Genomic DNA, 23,657 nt, shown 5'->3' on the forward strand with positions numbered 1-23,657 from the left:
GCCCGCTCGTTATATTTTTGTGGACCCCACTCCCTAGGGAATCCAGCCCAACGCTGAACAGCCTGGGCTTTATTTCTCATTATGGTAGGGGGACACCTGCCGGGTGTCCCCCTGCTATAGTGCCAACCCCCCTGGCTGGTTTGTCTAGTGCTGGTTTTGTGAAATTCTGGGGGACCTGTGCAAATTTTTCCCCAATTGACTCCATGTGAGGCAGAATTCAAGGATTTAAGCAGTAGGCTGGCAGCGATACAGATAATAGTGCTTAGACGGGGGACCACACGCATTTGTTTTTTCAAACATTCATCTATTTTTACACTTTTGACAGCTGCCTGGACCTGAGGCTGTATAGGCAGGCAGTCTAACAGTGATGTGTTTGGCAATCTCGCATCTAGAAATCAGCGTTTTGTATCTGTCGATTTTTAATTGAAACTCGGTCAGGTTAGCAAAATAGCAGCTTCATACATTTGGAGACTTATATAGCTAGAGTGGGGGAAAATCCGGACAGCGATTTGCTGTGAGTTGGAAACCAGCGATTTTTACAATAACTCATCTCCGGCGATTTTACATCAAATTTCAGGTTAATACATCATCAAGTTTCGACTTGCCCGAGAAAATCGCAGGATTTTCAAAATCGCAGCTTGATACCTTTACTCCCTGGCCTCCTGACTTATATGTCCACTGTGTTCAACCTTTCATCAACAAAAAAACGCTGGTTGATCCAGAGGAACCCTTGTTCACTCTATCATCTAACAGAGGACCACTTTCTGTACGTAAATCTGTCAAAAATGTAAATGACATACTTCACAAAGATGATTTTTATTCCCATAATTTTTATTTATACTTCCTCAAATCTTGTCATTAAAAAACATTTTCTCCATAAATAACGAAACATTGACAGAACATAAATACAGATAAATTAACAAAGCAACAATTTTCTATCATATATTAAATACAAAGCACAATAAAATCTTAACACATATAAAAAAAAGATATAAATATTAAATATACATATATAATATTTAACTCTTGAGGAGCTACTTTTTGTTCTCTGACTGAGAATCTGAACTTTATGAAAGTGATTACAAATTCTGCCAGGTCTGACAAAGCTTCTGAAGGACAACTAATGTCAAATGTGTGACAGAAAGGACACTGAATTCTACACTGTACATAGTACATATATAGAGGTGGTTGGATCTCAGATTACTCCTGGATAAGTAACAAAATCTCTTAGAAATTCTTGATCATCTTGCGGCTTCATTTGCACAAACTTGTGCTCATCCTGTGACGTGCTAATATACCACCCAGGGAAAGCCACTGACTCAAAGGTGGTGCTATTACTGGTATTCTGTGTTTTGTAGAAGAGGTAGGGCAGCAAATCATTGTTCCTTTTCCCCTGAATGTTGGTGACCTCCTAAGAGAAATAAATATGAGAAGAGTTTAGCTGAGATTCAGGAGAGAATAGATTGTGCAGCAAACAACTGAAAATTCAACGTTTTGGCTCAGGATGTATAATCTTATTGCAAGTGACTATTATACCACCAATGACACTGTAATTGAGGTATTAATACCTCCATTAACAAGAACCGTCATTCATACATACTCACCGTCAGAGATAGAACCGGAGTATCTGCCTTATCTTCTTCAGGAGTACAAGATAAAAAGAGATTGCGACCTGCCAGACCCAATGTGACTGGACGTTTGTCTTCCATAACAGGTGCTGAAATGTAGCTGCCCATGTTTATCTTTGCTGAAAAAAGAAAAAAGGTGTTTATATAATTTCCTCTTATTGTATAATATAATGTGTTGTGTATGTGAAGTGCACAGTGTCAATTGCTTATTTCTATGCACCAATAACACTTTATATGTAGGATTTAATCCAGATAGTAAAAGTTTAGATTAAAATAAACATAAGATAAATATATTGGGGATACCTAAACTCCTTCAGATTTTAATGTTTTATTCTTAAGTAAACTTAGCTTATAGAAAACAGAGCTAAAAATAACAATTTTACTTATGTCTTCTAATGTTGTTTAAATCCAATTTGCTAACACAACAAGCTTCTTATACTATGATATGAAATGTGATGGTCTCTTCAGAATTGGGTGTTATAACATTATCATTCACTGTTTTCCATAATATAGAATAAGTAATACGTAAATAAGGGCTTACCTTCTTGCTCAAGATTGTTCCCCTGTAAAAACAAGGCCACAAGACACGTGTTGCCTTCATATTCCTGCAGTGTCAGACACTTCTGTCTGCTGTCTCGAATAATGTGCACAGTTGTTTTACTATATCGGAATTTGGACGGAGGCGCACATGTGTCATCTATGGTGTTGAAGGATATTTCTTCTAAAGAAAGAAAAAGAGCATGTTAATATGTGTATCATTTAATCAGGTTCTTGCACATGGTCTATTTTATGTTTTGTGGACTGCATGTCTCCCAGATAGGAATTGAATCCTGGCAGCAGGGCATATATATATACATATATGTCTATATTTACCTTATTTGGTTAAAAGTTCATATTCTTCATATTTTTTTTCACTTGAATAAATGTAACTTTAATCTAGTATTACTATGATGATGATGATGAGTATTATTGTTACTATTTTAGCTGATAGATTTTGCCATAGCTTCTCTAAAAACATGGACAATTTTCTAGAAATATGCTATTTCATACCAGTCACTGCTTTCAACGCTCAGGGTCTCTTGAATTCCCCCCATAAGTTAGCTTGTTTAAAAGAATTAATAACTGCAAGTGATCTTACCCTCCACTAGGATGTGGTTCAGCAGGTCATTGTCATCGAAAAAGGTCTGTTTATCACCACATTTCCTTCCCTTCAGCTTTTCCACAAATACTACCAGCATTATTGCCTTCTTGAAGGAGTGCACAGGCTTTCTGTGCTTCTTTATGTCTGACTGTATTCCAGATCTGCACGGTGACCAACTGGTGTGACACGAGGTCCATTCTAAATGCTTCATACTGCTCTGTGGGACAGAATTAGCAGTTTTTAGGATGTGCAAGTTACTTCTTTCAATATAAACATAGCAAAATTCTTAACAAGTCGCTGTTTGCAAACTGCTAAAAAAAGAATTTTTAATGTATTGTTTACAAATAGAGTGATTTAAAAGAAAAAAAGATAATTACAAAGCATGTTTCTCGTGCATATTGTTTATAATAAAACTCCAAAACAGTTTATGTGTTTGCCTGGGAAATATATATATTTTTAATATCTATAGATTTATTTTCTCTCAATTTATAAAAGCTCTAATAACGATAAATAAATAAATACATAATTTGCCTTTGATCTAATTAATGAGTTTTGGTTTACTTAAAATAATCTTAAGATTTGTCTGTCAAATTTACCTTCATTTCACAGGTGTAGTCCACATAGAATTCCTCCTCGTTTTCACTAAAGATATAAAAAGAGAAAAAAAGTTGATTTTGTTCCCACAATGAAACACAAATATATATTCTTCCATAAGCCCCAATAATTCTGCTGTGTGAGGCAGCAGCTGCACTGGCAGTGTTGTCACCCCTTATACAAACTAACACACATTTATATCAGTGTAGTGTACATTATAAATACATATACTGTCACTTTAATTATTACTAGGAATGTAAAAGCTTCTGATTTAGATGTTGGCAGCAAGAACTTGTATTTTTGCTGCCTTCCAGCTACTGCTCCTGAGAGAGCTGCCTCAGTCTGCCTCATTATAGGTTATTATATCCCTCATATAGAAGAATAAGCTTTATTACCTGTAGCTGTCCATTGAGATGACACTTAATTCAGGAACATCTGCCATTGTTATACCTGTAGAAATATAATATTAAACATACATAAATATAGAAAATACAATTACATTTCTGCCCATAAACCATGTAAGATATACTGATAGTAGAAGAGAATACAGAAAGTCATTTATTACCTTTCAATTTAAATAATTAAAGCAAGTCCTATAGCAGTCCCTTTCTCCTGGAAGCTAAAACGTTATCTAACTTGTCACTTCACGCCAGTACATTATATAGGCAAGTAGAGGCGTGAAAGCCGGATGTTTATGCAATGCAGGATTTCACATCTCCTCCCCCCTCAAACACAGTGTAAATTGTGAATTCTATAATTAAATGTGTATTTAAAAATGGATTTCAAGAAGTGAAAGTGACGTATAAAAATGTAATACAGTTTGTGGGATTTCCTTAATTTCCATGATAGCACAATATAGGTGGCATCAACATAATAAATATATAAATTTCGAATAATATAAAATGGTTACTGTAATTTCTGATCAAGAGGCACAAAAAGAATATCTGTCATGTTATTACTTGTTCAAAAACATATTTTTGGGTAAAAGAAGAAACAATATATAATTGTATCTATCTATACTAAATAAATAAATAAAGTCTCAAAAATAGGAATTGGGCTTGGGTGAAGATGGTAAGAGAGCTTGTGAGGAAGGTGGACCTGTGTATTGATCGTGATTAAGTTATTGACTTTTTTCCAGAAGTTTGTAAGCTCCACAAACAGGTATTCAAATCCAAGGGGTATATGGCACTAAGTGTAAACTGTACCAAGTACCAGTGGAACAGCAATTTGTACAAGTTTTCTTCTAGCTGCGTACAGATTGACCTCTTATCCACTCCCTCTTGTATTCGTGACCAGTCCTCTTGGCTAAGGGATCCACTTATGCCCTCCTCACATCGAAGTTCGCACAGTTCCTTGGTCAGTTGGGCATGTTTGATAAAATGAGAAAGAAAAGCAGAAATCAGGCCGGTGGAGGTGGACCTACCCAGGCAAAAGACTTCTAGTGCGGTGGGAAAATTAAGGGTTTGGTGCTTAATTTTGGTATTGTAGAAGTGATGAATATGCAGGTATTGATAAAAAGCAGTTGTTGGTAACCCAAGGCGATCCCAGAGTTCAGAGAACTCAGGTAAGAAGTTTATGGTCGAAATGTCATGGAAACATTTGATGTTGTGATTCATCCAGGACAGACAGGCACTGGTTTCTTACTTCAGAGAAAATTCTGGGTTGTTCCAGAAAGGAGTCATCCAGTGGGGATCCTGGACTTGATCCAAGGTGGTACAGGTACAGTGGTTCCAAATAGTAAGTGAAAATTGCGGTGTAGAAGTGAGATATGAAGATTGTGGGCGGTATTTGGGATCCATCCAATAAATGGTGTAAGGTGAATGCATACCAAGTAATTGGCCTTCACCTTAATTGCCAACACTCTTACCTAACCAGGAAATATGTTGGGAGGCTCAGGTGTGGAAATATTTTGTAAGCGCTTCTATTAGATGGATTCCTAAGTATTCCAATTTGTGTGGTTGCCATATAAATTTGAAATTAGTTTTAAGTAGATGCCGTAGATGTTGCGGGACGTTAAGTGTAAGAGCTTCGGTTTTATCAGTATCTTAAAATTCGAGAGTTTCGTCCAAGATAATAGGCACAGTGATAAGAGGATTAGTTAATGTAAGGAGTGTGTCATCAGCATAGAGGGCTAGCTTGTGATCCTGAGTGCCATCCTTAATTTACATGACATCAGGGTTATTCTGGGGAGTGGCTGACAGGGTTTCTATGGTTAGGGCATAAAGGAGGAGAGGCAGCCCTGTCTAGTACTAGTTTTGACTCGGAGGGCGTGAGCTGTAGCCATTTGCAAGGAACTACACTGTTGGGTTTTAATAGAGCACCTCTAAGGAAGAGGCCAGAAGACCTCATTTCCCATAAGGCGTGATGTATGAAAGCAGGGCCAGATTTCCCGCTAGGCATCCTAGGCAACTGCCTAGGGCCCAGCGGTACCGAGGGGGCCCTGCCAGAGCCGACGGTGAGCGGGGTAGGCAAGGCAGAGGATCGAGGTAGACTGTGCAGAGTTGGGCCAATAATACCAACCGTCAGGGAGTGAAATAACCTTTCTTTTCATCAGCAAACGTGAGTAATGAAAAGTAATCATTATAACAGATTATGGAAAAAAATCCTATTATTTAAATGTAATTAATTAAAGCTATGTATAACATTATTTGTGCTCTGTTTTATGTAAGGATTTAATTAAAAGTTAGTATTTATTGGTATATCATTGTCTGCACTATCTTCTCTAGTAGGTATTGACAGTTAATATATTCTATGCTTTAAAAAAAAATAAAAAAATGCATTGCTATGGATTGTTTCACTGGAGGGGGGGGGGGTCGGGCGGGGGTGGGGTGGGGCCCAAACCAGTATCTTGCCTAGGGCCCTATGAGGTCTAAATCCGGCTCTGTATGAAAGTTCAAGCGACAAGGTCAAAGACCTTCCTGGCATCAATGGCCAACCCCAGAGCAGAGGTTGCAGTCTTATTGGCAGCGTGAATCAAATCTGTAACCTTTCAGTTGTTGTCCGCTGCTTAGAGGCCAGGGATGAATCCTACCTGGTCAGGGAGAACCAAGGTTGATATGACCAAGACCTGTCTGTTAGCTTGCAATTTTACAAGCCAAAGAGATTGAGTTCTTTGTTGAGTAACGAGGTTGGTCTATAATTCGAGCATAGGGTGGGGTCATGGCCCTCTTTAGAGATGACTACTGGTGACCACTCTGGGGTCATGGCCCTCTTTAGAGATGACTACTGATGACCACTCTGGTGGTGGCCTCATCAAATATCCTGTCCTGAAGAATGGAGTTTAATAGATCCAAGAGGAGGGGCGTGAGGGCTGCAGCATATTTTATTGTAGTATGTGCATGTATGTATGTATGAAGCATTTTGATCATCATTAACAACAATTACCATCAATAAGGAGAAACCTGTGAGATGCGGATCAGTGTCCATTCTGTAGAATTACTGTAGTTACTGCGCATCTCTGTGGTTCCTGTAACGGATAGAGAAAAAACAGGAGGGAGGAAAAAGGGGAGATAGGGCTATAGTAAATGAGCGAGTGGGGAGGCTGATAAAGTCATCTTAGTCAATGTGTTGCAGGCTGGTCCCTTAAAAATCATGCTTTGGACCATTCTGACAAGGGAGGCTTCCTGGAGGATGAAGTTACTAATGAGGGTGTGGCAGGAGGCGTTAGAGGGATTCAGATTTCTTTAAGTGTAGTGAGACCTTCAGGATGCAAAACTTCTTCCGGAGTTGGTCAGGATGTGATTTGACAGCACGGTGAGCTCCGTCCAACGTAAAGTTCTCCACCAGGTTTTCTGGAAGTCATTGTCGGAATAGACCTTCCAGGTATTTCGGAAGGGAATCTGTATCAACTGATTCAGGGATATTTCTGAAGCAGAAAGTACTTCTTCTTGTGCAATTCTCCACATCTTCTAGGTGTCCCCGCTGTTCTCTGCAGAAACCAGAAAGCTCACGGTCCACACAGGTCTGGTAGTTACGTAAGTCGTCTACTCTGTGCTGTAGAGTGTCAGTGTGAGAGCCTATGGATGATATTTCTGCTTTGAGATCTTGTATAACAGCTTGTTTTCTGATGGAATTGTGGTTTTGATCATCTTTTCTCGCTTTTTTACTAAAGAAAGTTATTATTGATTGGGCAGCATGGTGGCTAAGTGGTTAGCACTTCTGCCTCACAGCGCTGGGAGATTCATTCCTGACCATGGCCTTATCTGTGTGGAGTTTGTATGTTCTCCCCGTGTTTGCGTGGGTTTCCTCCAGGTGCTCCGGTTTCCTCCCACACTCCAAAAACATACTAGTAGGTTATTTGGCTGCTATCAAAATTGACCCTAGTTTCTCTCTCTCTCTCTCTCTCTCTGTCTGTATGTGTGTGTCTGTTAGGGAATTTAGACTGTAAGCTCCAATTGGGCAGGGACTGATGTGAATGAGTTCTCTGTACAGCGCTGCGGAATCAGTAGCGCTATATAAATAAATGATGATGATGATTCTGTAAAATCAATATTTTGTGCTACTGCATTTTTGATTCATAGGATTCCTAATGAACTCAACATTCTTGCAACATAGAGGATTGCATATAACTTTATATTCATTTCAACTTAGAGAAGCTTCTTTCGCCACTAGCCACAGAAATTCTTGTGATTAATAAGATCCTAGAAGAAACCCATGTATTCGGAACTAGATCTTCCAGTTTTGTTTTTTTGATCAAACTAAAACTATTGAGCAGAGTCGGGTTATCCACGTTCTGCACAAAATTCTGGATACTTATCAGATCATCACATAGTGGGCAGCTTTCAATTTTAGCACTGTCACCAATAGTTAGAGTCAGCTGGAGATTGGAGCAGTGCTTTTCAAGCTTCTCTTTATTTGGCAGTTAATTTATCTTGTACAGGAAACTCCATGTTTCTGCTTCCTGAGTTGCTCAAATCTTTTTTGAACGGAAATAATAGCTACGTCCATAAATTATATTTAAAAATTTGATTTTTAATTATTTCTTGGGTGTTGCAATAGGTTTATCATCTCTACTCTCATAATCAAATTGCTGTTTCATGTGCCTAATTCTTTTTTGTTGTTTAAAATTCAGGTTCAACTTCAAGAAGCTTAGCAGGTTCATTGGCACTTGAAATAGTTTTCTCCAAGCCGTTCTCTTTATATTTTTTCAAAAAGCCGATACAACCTGTTTTAATCCTACATCCGTATTCTGATTCGGCATAGATTTAGTGATAACTGTAACGGCTAATGTCAATGAACGTAAACTTTTAGAAAAGATGGAAGAAGTCTTCACCTATAGCAGCCGTCTTTCAATATCTAACAATTCATTACCCATGACCTCTCAGCCATTTCCGACAATATCTAACGAATCATTACACGTGACTTTTTCCGTCAATATCTAATAATTCATTACCCATGACATCTCATGACCATTTTAGCTTTATACCTTTGTGTTATAACCAAGTCATTGTGGTATATTATTAGTCATTTATTAAGTATATAAGTACCAGGGTTTCTTTACTATATGTGTACATGTATACATGGTTATGTGAATGTGGAAAAGTGAGATAAAATAGAAATAATGTATGTAATGGAAATATCAGTAGGTCCTATCGGTGTGTTTATGTATATGTTAATTAAGTGTGAGAGAGGCGTGCACCTGTGAGAGGGGCGTGCACCTGAGAGAGGCGTCTGCATATGAGAGAGGGTTAGGAAGACAACAAGATGGAGGATGAAGTCACATGGAAAAGAGGACAAAGACAAATATGGAGGACATGTCTCATGGAAGAGAAGACAAAAATAAAGACAGCATTGGCTAAGTTATAGGGTTTAGCAGGATATAATGCAGGATATAGATAGTATATGGCAAGACAATGTAGATATTATCTTCCAACTCGACACCTCCGTTCTGCACAAGATCTGCGTCTCTCTTCCACTCTCATCACTTCCTCCCAATTCCTGCATACAGGACTTTTTTCAGGCTGCACCCACTTTGTGGAATTCTCTCCCATGCACAGTAAGACTTTCCTCTAGTCTTCAAACCTTCAAGCGTTCTCTGAAAATCCACCTCTTCAGTCAAGCTTATGATATTCCTCAACCAGCAATTTAATCTCCCTAGGTTACCCTATTACAACCCTCTACACAGCTAACACAAGACATCAACTCTATGACCAACATTGTTGTATGACCGATCAAAAGCCCAAAGACTGATCCAAAGCCTGCACTTTCCTGGCCCTCTGTAGAGTTGCGCAGCTCTTAGATATGAACCGTCAGGAAGCTGGTTCATATCCTGTACTGATGCGTGCACTGTTAATCCTGCGCAAAGCGGTGATGGGCGCATGTGCAGTGTGTGTCCAAAGATGCACCGACCATTACTGGTAAGCTCTCAGGGACTCCCATGGCCATTCACCCCCCCCCCCCCCCCTCAATGACATAATCGCAGAGGGCATGGTCATGAGCAATCGCTCCTTTACAAGGCCTAAACAAAGTCTTTGATGTCTTGAAGTAAAGGCCACCAATAACTCAGCGAAATTAACACCATGCTTTTTTTTAACACCTGTATGTCCAGAAAATCGGGAAGCGTGTTCCCAGGATAGCAATTTAGACAGAAGATCACAAGATTTGACAGAGTCTCCTGCTCTCTCCTACCTGTTCTTGTCACTTTTACAACCTGTTGCTGCAGGTTTCTTTAGTTGTGGATTGTCTGGGTCCTGGAATGTTGGGGGCCCTATTTGGGAAAAAAATGGGTACATTTGGAAGATTCCAACCAGCCCCAGCGTTAAATCAATAGCACCCACGATTAATAATTAGGCCTTCCTCCATCCCCAACATTAAACTAATAGTATTCCCATTTAATAAATAAACCTATTTCCCTCCCTCCAAATAGCCACAGCAATAAATTAATAGTATTTACATTTCATAAATATACCCATTTCCTGCAACCATCACTGCCATTAAATAATTTATAGTCACATTTAATAAAGATACTTCATTCTCCCCAAACTCGCCTCCACATTCAATAACCCCCAAATCACCCCATCTTAAATTAATAGTCCCCACTATTAAATTGCCTCACCATCACCCCACAAATAAAATAGCACCCATTAATAAGCCACCAACTACCTCACTACATTGCCACAAACACCCTGTGCCATCGCAGACACATAACTGTGCACTTTCATCATTACCATGCTGTGCCTCCTTATGATCACACTGCGTCCTCCTTGCTGATTTTTCTTCATCACACTGTGCCTTTCTCCCTCCCCCTTCTTCATCACACTGTGCCTTTCTCTCCGCGCCCCCTTCTTCATCACACTGTGCCTTTCTCTGCCCCCCATCTTCATCACACTGTGCCTTTCTCCCTCCCCCTTCTTCATCACACTGTGCCTTTCTCTCTGCCCCCCCTTCTACATCACACTGTACCTTTCTCTCCGTGCCCCCTTCTTCATCATACTGTGCCTTTCTCTGCCCCCCATCTTCATCACACTGTGCCTTTCTCTCCGCCCCCCTCCTTCTTCATCACACTGTGCCTTTCTCCCTCCCCTGTCTTCATCACACTGTGCCTTTCTCGCCCCCATTCTTCATCACACTGTGCCTTTCTCTCCGCACCCCCTTCTTCATCACACTGTATGTTTCTCCCCCTCCTTCATCACACTGTGCTTTCTCTCCCCCCTTCTTCATCACACTGTGCCTTTCCCCCCTCCTTCATCACACTGTGTCTTTCTCTTCCCCCCCTTCATCACACTGTGTCTTTCTCCCCCCCCCCCCTTCATCACACTGTGCCTTTCCCCCCCCCCCCCCCTTTCTTCATCACACTGTGTCTTTCTGCTTTCCTCCGTTCCTTTACTGACCTTTGTATTGGCATCTTTCATATCTTTTCTTTTCTTCTCTTCTCTCTTCTATCTTCTGTCTTCTTGCTGGGTCCTCTCTGCACTGCTCCTCACTGAATGTCGGGCGTGATGTGATGACGTGACACCCGGCATTCAGTGCGAACAGAACAGGGAGGAGAGAAGAGGAACGCTGGTGATCATGTGAGTATTTCTAAAAAAAATGTAAGTGCCCTGCTCCCCCCACCAACAAAGACAAAATTAAAAACCATTCGGTTTAAAACAAACAAAAAAAACATGGTGGGCAGTGAGGGCCCGGGTCGGGCCCCCTTGCATGTCCAGGCCCAGGTAATTAGTACCTGCTTCCCCCCTCTCGGAGGCCCTGGCTGTAATAAATGTGTGTGGAAAGTGTAAAATGTATCCCAATTAAACTAATGGCGAATTACTGATAAGCAGCACCTCAGAACATGACTAACAATCAGGTAATTTTTCTGTGTTCACAATGGAACTGAGAACGTCCGCTAAACCAGGAACACCTTGTAAATATGCAGTCTCTATTTCTTCAATTTCAATGGAATATCTCATAGTACAATGTGACGTCATGTTTGTGCATTCTGGCTTATAGTCAGTCACATAGCTGTGGCTATCCTGCATTCAGCAGGGATACTATACTCTAAGACTAACAGGCATCTGCTTTGCATGTCCACATTATGTTTGAATTTTAAAGAAGCATTATATCATACACGTGGGCATAGCCATATTTGTACCTTTTATATGTGGGCATAGCCTATCAAGAGTGTGTCGACTTCATAATTGCAAAATGATTTTTTTTTAAATTTCTGATTTTAAACTTTTTCAGATAAAGTAAATTGCTACATTTTTCTGGAAATGAAACCTGCTCTGTGAGATAGTTTTCCTCATGGCTTTGGTATGACTCCTGGTTACATAGTTGTTTAGGACCCACTTCCATTTTTATATGTGTTGTATAATCATTTTAACCACTTGTAAAACATATGGAGAATAGTTTAGTAATAGAAAATATTGTTTTCGGTGTTACTATACTTGCGTTCTGTTGTCTTAAGTAGCTTTTCTATGCACTACTTGTTCCATTCTTTGCATTTGCTGAGTTTAACTGCATCAGACTTTTTTTATGCACTTGATATGCATTTTTACTAGAATGAAAAAATGCAATAAAGTGCCAGTGGGCACATAGACTAAGATTGGGGAAGAGGACTTATATGTTCATTGTGTTCAAACATTCATCATAAATTAACACCAGTGGATCCAGAGGACTCCTTGTTCATTCTTTCATCTAAAAGTGCAGCACTTTTGTTTGTAAATCAATCTGTCAATAATGACATCACAAAGATGATTTTTATTCCCATCATTTTTATTTATTCAAACTCAAATCTTGTCATAAAAAATAAATAATGAAACATCTACAGATAATAAATAGAGATAAATTACAAAGCAACAATGTACCATTGTTACTATAAATACAAAGTACAACAAACTCTTAACACATATAAAATTGAAATATATATATATATATATATATATATATATATATATATATAAATAAGCAATATAGATACAGACAATATAGAACTCTTGATGGAGCTACTTTTTGTTCTCTGACTGAGAATCTGAACTTTATGAAAGTGATTACAATAAAACAAATTCTGCCAGGTCTGACAAAGCTTCTGAAGGACAACTAATGTCAAATGTGTGACAGAAAGGACACTGAATTCTACACTGTACATAGTACATATATAGAGGTGTTTGGATCTCAGATTACTCCTGGATAAGTAACAAAATCTCTTAGAAAAACTTGATCATCTTGTGGCTTCATTTGCACAAACGTGTGCTCATCCTGTGACGTGCTAATATACCACCCAGGGAAAGCCACTGACTCAAAGGTGGTGCTGTTACTGGTATTCTGTGCTTTGTAGAAGAGGTAGGGCAGCAAATCATTGTTCCTTTTCCCCTGAATGTTGGTGACCTCCTAAGAGAAATAAATATGAGAAGAGTTTAGCTGAGATTCAGGAGAGAATAGATTGTGCAGCAAACAACTGAAAATTCAACGTTTTGGCTCAGGATGTATAATCTTATTGCAAGTGACTATTACACCACCAATGACACTGTAATTGAGGTATTAATACCTCCATTAACAAGAACCGTCATTCATACATACTCACCGTCAGAGATAGAACCGGAGTATCTGCCTTATCTTCTTCAGGAGTACAAGATAAAAAGAGATTGCGACCTGCCAGACCCAATGTGACTGGACGTTTGTCTTCCACAACAGGTGCTGAAATGTAGCTGCCCATGTTTATCTTTGCTGAAAAAAGGTGTTTATATAATTTCCTCTTATTGTATAATATAATGTGTTGTGTATGTGAAGTGCACAGTGTCAATTGCTTATTTCAATGCACCAGAAACACTTTATATGTAGGATTTAATCCAGATAGTAAAAGTTTAGATTAAAATAAACATAAGATAAATATATTGGGGATACCTAAACTCCTTCAGATTTTAATGTTTTATTCTTAAGTAAACTTAGCTTATAGAAAACAGAGCTAAAAATAACAATTTTACTTATGTCTTCTAATGTTGTTTAAATCCAATTTGCTAACACAACAAGCTTCTTATACTATGATATGAAATGTGATGGTCTCTTCAGAATTGGGTGTTATAACATTATCATTCACTGTTTTCCATAATATAGAATAAGTAATACGTAAATAAGGGCTTACCTTCTTGCTCAAGATTGTTCCCCTGTAAAAACAAGGCCACAAGACGCGCGTTGCCTTCATATTCCTGCAGTGTCAGACACTTCTGTCTGCTGTCTCGAATAATGTGCACAGTTGTTTTACTATATCGGAATTTGGACGGAGGCGCACATGTGTCATCTATGGTGTTGAAGGAAATTTCTTCTAAAGAAAGAAAAAGAGCATGTTAATATGTGTATCATTTAATCTGGTTCTTGCACATGGTATATTTTATGTTTTGTGGACTGCATGTCTCCCAGATAGGAATTGAATCCTGGCAGCAGGGCATATATATATACATATATGTCTATATTTACCTTATTTGGTTAAAAGTTCATATTCTTCATATTTTTTTTCACTTGAATAAATGTAACTTTAATCTAGTATTACTATGATGATGATGATGATGAGTATTATTGTTACTATTTTAGCTGATAGATTTTGCCATAGCTTCTCTAAAAACATGGACAATTTTCTAGAAATATGCTATTTCATACCAGTCACTGCTTTCAACGCTCAGGGTCTCTTGAATTCCCCCCATAAGTTAGCTTGTTTAAAAGAATTAATAACTGCAAGTGATCTTACCCTCCACTAGGATGTGGTTCAGCAGGTCATTGTCATCGAAAAAGGTCTGTTTATCACCACATTTCCTTCCCTTCAGCTTTTCCACAAATACTACCAGCATTATTGCCTTCTTGAAGGAGTGCACAGGCTTTCTGTGCTTCTTTATGTCTGACTGTATTCCAGATCTGCACGGTGACCAACTGGTGTGACACGAGGTCCATTCTAAATGCTTCATACTGCTCTGTGGGACAGAATTAGCAGTTTTTAGGATGTGCAAGTTACTTCTTTCAATATAAACATAGCAAAATTCTTAACAATTCGCTGTTTGCAAACTGCTAAAAAAAAGAATTTTTAATGTATTGTTTACAAATAGAGTGATTTAAAAGAAAAAAAGATAATTACAATGCATGTTTCTCGTGCATATTGTTTATAATAAAACTCCAAAACCGTTTAAGTGTTTGCCTGGGAAATATATATATTTTTAATATCTATAGATTTATTTTCTCTCAATTTATAAAAGCTCTAATAACGATAAATAAATAAATACATAATTTGCCTTTGATCTAATTAATGAGTTTTGGTTTACTTAAAATAATCTTAAGATTTGTCTGTCAAATTTACCTTCATTTCACAGGTGTAGTCCACATAGAATTCCTCCTCGTTTTCACTAAAGATATAAAAAGAGAAAAAATGTTGATTTTGTTCCCACAATGAAACACAAATATATATTCTTCCATAAGCCCCAATAATTCTGCTGTGTGAGGCAGCAGCTGCACTGGCAGTGTTGTCACCCCTTATACAAACTAACACACATTTATATCAGTGTAGTGTACATTATAAATACATATACTGTCACTTTAATTATTACTAGGAATGTAAAAGCTTCTGATTTAGATGTTGGCAGCAAGAACTTGTATTTTTGCTGCCTTCCAGCTACTGCTCCTGAGAGAGCTGCCTCAGTCTGCCTCATTATAGGTTATTATATCCCTCATATAGAAGAATAAGCTTTATTACCTGTAGCTGTCCATTGAGATGACACTTAATTCAGGAACCTCAGCCATTGTTATACCTGTAGAAATATAATATTAAATATACATAAATATAGAAATTACAATTCCATATCTGCCCATAAACCATGTAAGATATACTGATAATACAAGAGGATACAGAAAGTCATTTATTACCTTTCGATTTAAAAAATTGAAGCAAGTCCTATAGCAGTCCCTTTCTCCTGGAAGCTAAAACGTTATCTAACTTGTCACTTCACGCCAGTGCATTATATAGGCAAGTAGAGGCGTAAAAGCCGGATGTTTAAGCAATGCAGGATTTCACATCTCCCCCCCCCCCCACAAGCACAGTGTAAATTGTGAATTCTGTACTTAAAAAATGATTTCTGGAAGTGAGAGTGATGTGTAAGAATTATTTCAATATAGTTGGTGGGATTTCCTCAGTTTCAGTGGTGAATTTAATTCCTGATAAAGAGGCTCAACAAGAATCTCTGTCATGTTATTATTACCTACTAAAAATGTTGAACAAAATGTTATATACTATTGCTATTGATCCTTAAGATGCTACAAAACAGAAATATAAGAATACAATAGATTATACAGTTATAAAACTGAAAATATAAATTAGCCTCCCGCCTCCGTCCAAAAAAATGAAAAAGTTAAATCCTGGAAAAAATACTTAGGGGTTAATTTATCAAGCTGTGGGTTAGAAAAAGTGGAGAAGTTGCCTATAGCAGCCAATCAGATTTGAACTGTCATTTTGTAGAATGTACTAAATAAATGATAACTAGAATCTGATTGGTTGCTATAGGCAACATCTTCACTTTTTTAAACTCGCAGTTTGATAAATTTACCCTTCAAAGTTATTTATTCTCTTACATTTGTACTAAAAGTGAGTTTCTTAAGTGAACCCTATTCTGCTCCTTTATATTGTTATATGACATACATGTAGACATATCATGCTCAATATAAAAGCAATTCCTGAAATTATTAATTGTTAGCACTTGTTAGCAATCACTCCTACAGCTCAAGCTGGTTGTTTGGGGGAAAGCGGTCTGGGTGTTTGTAATCTAATACATGTATTCAAAATGGGACATTTATAAATGCAGATGTGAAGCAATTTTTTAAGAAAATACACTTATTTAGCCACTGTACACAAACATAAGTGCAAATTGTCACACTACTTTTTTGGAAGTGGCTCTTTGGGGATGTTGTCACACACTGGAATCATAAATTGGTGAATTCCTAGTGTTAGCAGAGATTAGTGCTGGCAGAACAGATACATGGAGTCTAACAGACACACCCACAAGGATGTTAGTTGCTGGGAGACTGAAGGTCATAGCACTAGGATCTGGCTCTCGGTGTAGCTGGTTGATATAGCAGGCTGTATGGTTAAGAAAGAGTGAAGCACTGTCACGGGCACTAGGAGTCTTTGCCCAGGATATCACCAGATGTAGTCTTACCAGAGTAGTGTATACACACAGTGGTCCTCTGATAGTAGGGTGACTAGCGGAATAGAAGAATCAGCAGATGGTGCGAGGATGCTAAAGGAAAGTCTATGACTAGCAGCAACTGGTTATGGATTACACAATATGAACACGAGGATCTTGATGGACGTGAAGACGTGAGGAAAGTCAGTGGTCTGCGTACAGCAAGTTGTACCACTGCTATAGTGAGAGGAGTTGTCCAGGAATAGATAGGAGGTAGTGAAGTCAGTGGTCTGCGTACAGCAAGTTGTACCACTGCTTGTAGTGATGGGACTGGTTCCAGGTGCAAGTAGGTAACGGGGAAGTCAGTGGTCTGCGTACAGCAAGTTGTACCACTGCTTATAGTGAGGAAACTTGTAACTGGTGCCAATAGGAAACTGGGAGTCAGTGGTCTGCGTTCAGCAAGTTGTACCACTGCTATAGTGAGAGGAGTTGTCCAGGAATAGATAGGAGGTAGTGAAGTCAGTGGTCTGCGTACAGCAAGTTGTACCACTGCTTGTAGTGATGGGACTGGTTCCAGGTGCAAGTAGGTAACGGGGAAGTCAGTGGTCTGCGTACAGCAAGTTGTACCACTGCTTATAGTGAGGAAACTTGTAACTGGTGCCAATAAGAAACTGGGAGTCAGTGGTCTGCGTTCAGCAAGTTGTACCACTGCTATAGGTGAGGATAGGCACTAGTGTAGATGAGTGGAACATAGAAGGTAACACGGAGAGCACAAGGAACTTGATCCCAAATGGTATATACAATACAATAGCAAATGACAAGCGCTGCTTGAGAGATACAAAGTCACTACTGAGATCCAGGTCAAAAGAGACAAAGTCAATAGCATCTATATCTTCTTAAGATAGAGGACTCCGTAGATGAGTAGGACACAGTCCAAGCGGATATGCAATAAACTAGTAAAGTCAATAGAATATAAGCATATCGCGATTCAGTTGAGCAGGCTGTCACGAGAGAAACACAGGGATAGCTGAGCGGCTTAACGCAGACACGAGTAGAGACCACAGGAGAGTGGTAGCAGTAATCCGTGTCTGTGTAGCACACAGGCAGAGAACTTGACACGAGTGGAGCAATGATGATTCTTGCAGAAATCAGCAGGAACTGAAGACACGATGAAACACAGGAGAGTTGAAGCGGTCTGGAAACCGGCAATGCAATAGTCAGGAATCAGCTGGGGCTGAAGACACGATGAAACACAGGAGAGGTGAAGCGGTCTGGAAACCGGCAATGCAATAGTCAGGAATCAGCTGGGACTGAAGACACGATGAAACACAGGAGAGTTGAAGCGGTCTGGAAACCGGCAATGCAATAGTCAGGAATCAGCTGGAACTGAAGACACGATGAAACACAGGAGAGTTGAAGCGGTCTGGAAACCGGCAATGCAATAGTGAGGAATCAGCTGGAACTGAAGACACGAGGGGAAACACAGGAACACCTTCAGAGACTCACAGGGAATGAGACTCCAAGATCAGGCAACGAGGTAATGACCACAGGTGCTTTAAATAGGGAGTGTTGCCTGATCAGCCAAATAACTAAAAGCAACAGGACTGAAGGGTTCATAGAGACTGCGCATGCGCAGACCATCAGGATGGCGGACGGCCACGGTTCCTAATAACAGAAGAAGAGGCACTCACGGTCCGGTGAGTGACAAGCACAATCAGAAATCAGAAGCGATCAAACACCCTGAGCTCTGTAACACAGAGAGCACAACAAGAACCCATAACACATAATGGAACAAAGAGACCACCTACACCATGGCACTGATAAGTGCTCAGAGTGCTTTTTAAATATAAGTGTCTAATTTAAATCCGGTTCACCAATGACATTAGCGGTCACCTGACCACAACTTCCCACAACTTCTCTTGTAAACGTTTTTTTTTTTTTTAAATATGTTTTATTAGTAACATCTTATCTTGAACAGTATTACAAAATATAAAACTCTTGAAAGGTACATTAGTGAGATGACAAATGCACATACAAATTTAACAGTATGAATGACACTCTCTCTCAGAGCTTTTACAAACAAATTCAGCTTCATATGAACATGGTACCATGAAGAAGTTATTTTGTTTTAATTTATAGAAATAAGGGGAAGGAGAGAAAGAGGAGGGGTAAGGGGGTGGTACAGGGCAAAATGGGGGAAGGGGAAAGAACAGATTGGGAGGGCTAGAGGAAGGGAAGAGGAGTTCACGCTTTTATGTTTCTAGCAGAAGGTAATGGTTCAACCTGGTATTTCCAGTAACGGATCGGGTTTGACTAAAATTGGAGCAGAGGTTCGTTGCAATATGAAGTCCAGGGAGACCAGACTTTGTTGAAGGACATGGAGAAGCCCCTAAGCACACTGGTGATATGTTCCATCTGATAAGTGTGCCAGATCCGACCACAGACCATTTGGAGCATTGGAGGCATGGGATTCTTCCAGTGGGCAGCTATTTGACAGGTAGCTGCGCTGATTATATGCCGAAGAAGCTTATGGGTATGTGTTGGAAGGTCTGGAAGGGGTAGAGGCAATAATACGTGCTTAGGATCGGAAGGCACAGGAGTATCAAGAACAACTGTGGCTAACGCGAGAACTTCTGTCCAGAACGGGCGCAGTTTGGGACAGTCTCACCATGTGTGTATGAAGGTGCCAGTGTGGCCACAGTTTCTCCAACATGTTGGGCTTGTTTGTGGGTATATAATATGAAGCCTAGAGGGAACATAGTACCATCTGTGCAGCAATTTATTGGCGTTTTCTTTGGTACGGACATTTATGGAGCAACGTGCTGTCCAGTCATAGATGTCAGACCATTCTTCTGGATCTAGGGATGTTCCCAAATCTGCCTTCCACTGTGTCTGAAAGCGGTCCTTGGCCTTTGTAGAGGTGGGGAGTAGGGCATTGTATAGCGTTGAGATTAGACCTTTTGAGGGTGGTTCCGATAGGCATAAGTTCTCAAACACAGTGGGGGGTCTGCCAGATAACTGAACTTTAACCTGCTGGTGATAATGTCTGATTTGTAAGTATTGTTGGAACTGTCCCATCGTGAACCCACACTGTTCAGTCAATTCTGAGAACTGAGGGAACGTTAGGGTCCTTGTTATGTGGTTTAGCAGTAATAATTTACCTTCCCCTGCCAATTTTGTGTACATAGGACGTGATAGGCCTGGTGTGAAAGCTGGATTCAACCACAGAGGTATAAGTATCTGGGGGGCAGAAGATAGAGATGCCATTCTACTACACCGAGACCAGATTGAAAGGGAGAGGGCTATTACCGGATGAGTTCGAGAGGGGGCTGGGCGCTGTGCGGCTGAGAGCCAGAGCATAGAACAAATTGGTGAGCCTCCTAACACATCTGATTCTATATCAACCCAAACCCTGGTCCCAGGCGGGGAGTGCCATTGGACGCACTGAGCTAAACGTGCCGCATAGTAATAATTGCGAAGATTGGGTATGTCGAGGCCACCTGCCATGGTAGAGCGTTGTAGAATACGGGCAGAGATCCTGGGTCTCTTATTTGACCAAATGAAGCACATGATAGAAGTTTGCAATATTCTAAAAGTAGAGGGAGGAACTTTGAAGGGGAGGGTATGGAAAAGGTAAAGCAGCCTGGGGAGCAAATTCATCTTCAATGATGTAATCCGGCCAACCCAAGATATTATCAGCTAGTCCCAGGAAATCATGTCTTTTTTGAGGCATCCTATCAATTGGGGCTAGTTTGCTTGGTAGAGGTCTTCTACCTTTCTAGTAATTGCTATACCCAGACATTTGATACTATCGGAATTCCAGTGACATGGAAAATTTAGCTCCAGAAGCTGCTTCAACTTCAGTGGGATATTGAGATCCAGAATATCCGTCTTGGCCGTGTGGACCTTGAAGATCGAGACTATAGAAAAATTATCGAGTTCCTGAAATAGGTTTGGTAACGATGTTAGGGGATTAGTAATAGTGAGGAGGATATCATCCGCGTAGAGCGCAATCTTATAGATGCTGGAGGATAGTTGTATGCCAGAAAGGGGTTTTGCCGTATTTTCAAGGCACGGGGTTCTATGGTGAGTGCAAACAGAAATGGGGAGAGGGGGCAACCTTATCGTGTTCCATTTTGAATTTGAAAAGATGGGAAGGAACACCCATTCACCTGGACAGAAGCGGTTGGGTTAACATACAGGGCAGAGACCCCTTTAAGAAAGCGGTCTTTGAAGCCATAAGCCGAGAGGGTCTTCATCATGAAGGGCCAGCCAATGCGGTCAAATGCCTTTTCGGCGTCGAGAGACAACAGGAGGGAGGGTAGCCTACGCTCATTGATATGCTGGATGAGGTCTATAGTCCGTCTGGTGTTGTCTGCTGCCTGCCGGCCTGGGACAAATCCAACCTGATCGGGGTGTACTAATTTTGGGAGGATACAATTAACTCTATTTTCAAGAACTTAAGCATATATTTTCAAATCTACATTAAGTAAGGATATGGGGCGATAGCTACAGAGAGAAAGGTCTCTACTCTCCTTCGGTATAACGGTAATCCGGGCTCGGGTCGTGGCCAGGTCAAAGGGAGCCCCATTGAATATAGAGTTAAACCAAGCAGTCAGCTTAGGACTGAGGATCCCTCCAAATTTCTTATAATATTTAGCAGGAAAGCCATCCTGTCCTGGGGCAGAGGCTACCTTTATACTACGTAAAGCTATAATAGTTTCCCCGTTTGTTATATCAGAACTGAGAAATTCAATTTCCGATTCAGATAGTTGCGGGAGTTTACACGAACGCAGGTAGGCATTTATTTTCCTATCTAAGTGTCACTCACCGGACTGTGAGTGCTTCTTCCCGGACATTTAGGAACCGTGGCCGTCCTCCATCCTGAGGGACTGCGCATGCGCAGCCCTTTCTATACCTCCAGTGTATGTTCCTTTAACTTAATTGGCAGATCAGGCAACCTCCCTATATTAAGCACCTGTGGTCAACACCACGTTGCCTGATCTTGGAGTCTCATTCCCCATGAGTCTCTGAAGGTGTTCCTGTGTTTCCTTGTTTATTCAGCCCTGCTGATCCCTGTGGTTTCCAAACCACTTCTACCTCTGTGGTTTCCAAACCACTTCTGCTACTGTGGTTCACATACCACTTCTACCATCTACTGTATCATCGTGACTGTGAGCTGATTCCTATCCGCTGCCTCCGTGCACTACAGTCTTCTAATCACTTCAACTCTACCATGTATCATTGGGACTGTTAGCTGATGCCTATCCGCTGCCTCCGTGCATTACAAGCTTCAACCACATCCACTCACCTGTTCATGATTATGACTGCCAGCTGATTCCTATCCGCTGCCTCCGTGCACTACAGGCTTCAACCTGCAACTCGTCTGTGTTTCATCATCGTGACTGTTTGGCTGATTCCTATCCGCTGCCTCCGTGCACTACAGTCTTCAACCTGCAACTCGTCTGTGTTTCATCATCGTGACTGCTAGCTGATTCCTATCCGCTGCCTCCGTGCACTACAGTTTTCAACCTGCAACCCGTCTGTGTTACATCGTGACTGTTTAGCTGATTCCTATCCGCTGCCTCTGTGCGCTTCAGTCTTCAGTCCTTGTCTACTCTACCGTGTTTCCTTGAGTCTGCTGCCACTATTGCTACCCGCTACTCTCCGTGATCATCTGTTCCAGTTCAACTCTGCTCTGGTGTCCCATCGTTACTGCACCTGCTGGTTGCTATTGGCTACCTCCGTGTTCCCGCAGAGACCCGCTGCTGTTACTTCTCAGCGCTACGCATCCATCTACTGCTGATCCGCTCTCCACGCCTTCCTGGGTTCCCTGCTGGTCTACCTACCTGTGCGCTGCACCTGCTAGACCACCGCTTCACCCATCCAGGGACTTTGCATCCTGCCGGCCTCCTGCCGTTCAGGTATCTCTGCACTTCTGTCTGACTGCCTTCTCCTGAACCACGGTATGCATACTTCCCATTGACTGTGCTGTGTATTGCATACCTTGCTGGACTGTGTTGGTTCTCCTCTGGAGTGTACTATCCGCTGAGTCTATTGCCATCATTGACTGTGTTATCTCATGCTGGATTACTTCAAGAGACTTTCTATATTGGCAGTGTTGTTCAGTCATTTATACATTTATATTGTGCATATTACTGTGGATCAAAGTCAAGGTGCCCGTGTATATATTGTGTTGCAGTCTCTCCCCGTGCACCTCCTCACATATATATTCAGTGGTACAACTTGCTAGTGGCAGACCACTGACCCCTGTTTCCAGTTTCACCTGCTCCAGTATCCTCTCACATAGCAGTGGTACAACTTGCTAACGCAGACCACTGACTCCCCGGATACCTCCACTTGGATTCCATTCCTTCACTCAGACAGCGGTACAACTTGCTATCCGCAGACCGCTGACTCTCATCACCTCCTCGTTTCTGTTGGACATTCCTCCTCACTATAGCAGTGGTACAACTTGCTACCGCAGACCACTGACTACCTTCACCTGGTGATCCCAAAATGTCCATACAGTTCCTCGTGTATTACTACCTCCATATTGCCAGTGCTGCTAGTCATAGACTTTCCTGAGCATCTCATCATCTGCTATTTCCTGTTCCGTGATCACCCTGCTACCAGAGTACCATATTACCACCTATACTGCTCTGGTAAGCCTATCACCTGGTGATCCCTGGGTAAAGACTCCTAGTGCCCGTGACA

The 23,657-nt window shown here is 40.7% G+C and overlaps 3 protein-coding genes across 4 annotated transcripts; all 3 read right to left on the reverse strand.

Moving 5' to 3' along the window:
* Nucleotides 1-937: 937 nt before the first annotated feature.
* LOC142150706 (interleukin-1 beta-like) lies at nt 938-2,359 on the reverse strand (the record flags this gene model as incomplete). The annotated part of the gene is made up of 3 exons (XM_075205903.1): nt 938-1,411; nt 1,605-1,747; nt 2,170-2,359. Coding segments are annotated over 3 exons (549 nt in total), but the record flags the coding sequence as incomplete, so codon positions are not given.
* LOC142149876 (interleukin-1 beta-like) lies at nt 2,280-3,979 on the reverse strand. The gene is made up of 4 exons (XM_075205177.1): nt 3,929-3,979; nt 3,759-3,813; nt 3,366-3,411; nt 2,280-2,986 (listed from the first exon to the last, which is right to left on the reverse strand). The coding sequence occupies exons 2-4, from the start codon at nt 3,803-3,805 to the stop codon at nt 2,744-2,746; spliced, it is 336 nt and encodes a 111-aa protein (XP_075061278.1). The 5' UTR covers nt 3,806-3,813; nt 3,929-3,979; the 3' UTR covers nt 2,280-2,743.
* Nucleotides 3,980-12,662: 8,683 nt separating this feature from the next.
* On the reverse strand, nt 12,663-15,786 carry LOC142149877 (interleukin-1 beta-like). Of its 2 annotated transcripts, none has more exons than XM_075205180.1 (7): nt 15,688-15,786; nt 15,518-15,572; nt 15,125-15,170; nt 14,525-14,744; nt 13,925-14,104; nt 13,367-13,509; nt 12,663-13,170 (listed from the first exon to the last, which is right to left on the reverse strand). In XM_075205180.1, the coding sequence occupies exons 2-7, from the start codon at nt 15,562-15,564 to the stop codon at nt 12,958-12,960; spliced, it is 849 nt and encodes a 282-aa protein (XP_075061281.1). In that variant the 5' UTR covers nt 15,565-15,572; nt 15,688-15,786; the 3' UTR covers nt 12,663-12,957. The 2 variants fall into 2 exon arrangements, with proteins under 2 accessions (XP_075061281.1, XP_075061279.1); XM_075205178.1 differs by having other exon boundaries at nt 12,667-13,173.
* Between the last annotated feature and the right edge of the window lie 7,871 nt (nt 15,787-23,657).

This window comes from Mixophyes fleayi, chromosome 4 (genome assembly GCF_038048845.1).
Source record: "Mixophyes fleayi isolate aMixFle1 chromosome 4, aMixFle1.hap1, whole genome shotgun sequence".
NCBI lineage: Eukaryota > Metazoa > Chordata > Amphibia > Anura > Limnodynastidae > Mixophyes > Mixophyes fleayi.

What these genes read in the sequence shown, in the direction of transcription:
- LOC142149876 (XM_075205177.1), bottom strand. Translation starts at nt 3,805, where the DNA reads ATGGCAGATGTTCCTGAATTAAGTGTCATCTCAATGGACAGCTACAG. An exon ending in ATCTCAATGGACAGCTACAG is followed by an intron (nt 3,412 to 3,758) that starts GTAATAAAGCTT and finishes TTATATCTTTAG; the next exon opens with TGAAAACGAGGAGGAATTCT. An exon ending in ACTACACCTGTGAAATGAAG is followed by an intron (nt 2,987 to 3,365) that starts GTAAATTTGACA and finishes TCTGTCCCACAG; the next exon opens with AGCAGTATGAAGCATTTAGA.
- LOC142149877 (XM_075205178.1), bottom strand. Translation starts at nt 15,564, where the DNA reads ATGGCTGAGGTTCCTGAATTAAGTGTCATCTCAATGGACAGCTACAG. An exon ending in GAACCACATCCTAGTGGAGG is followed by an intron (nt 14,105 to 14,524) that starts GTAAGATCACTT and finishes TTCTTTCTTTAG; the next exon opens with AAGAAATTTCCTTCAACACC. An exon ending in GAACAATCTTGAGCAAGAAG is followed by an intron (nt 13,510 to 13,924) that starts GTAAGCCCTTAT and finishes ACCTTTTTTCAG; the next exon opens with CAAAGATAAACATGGGCAGC.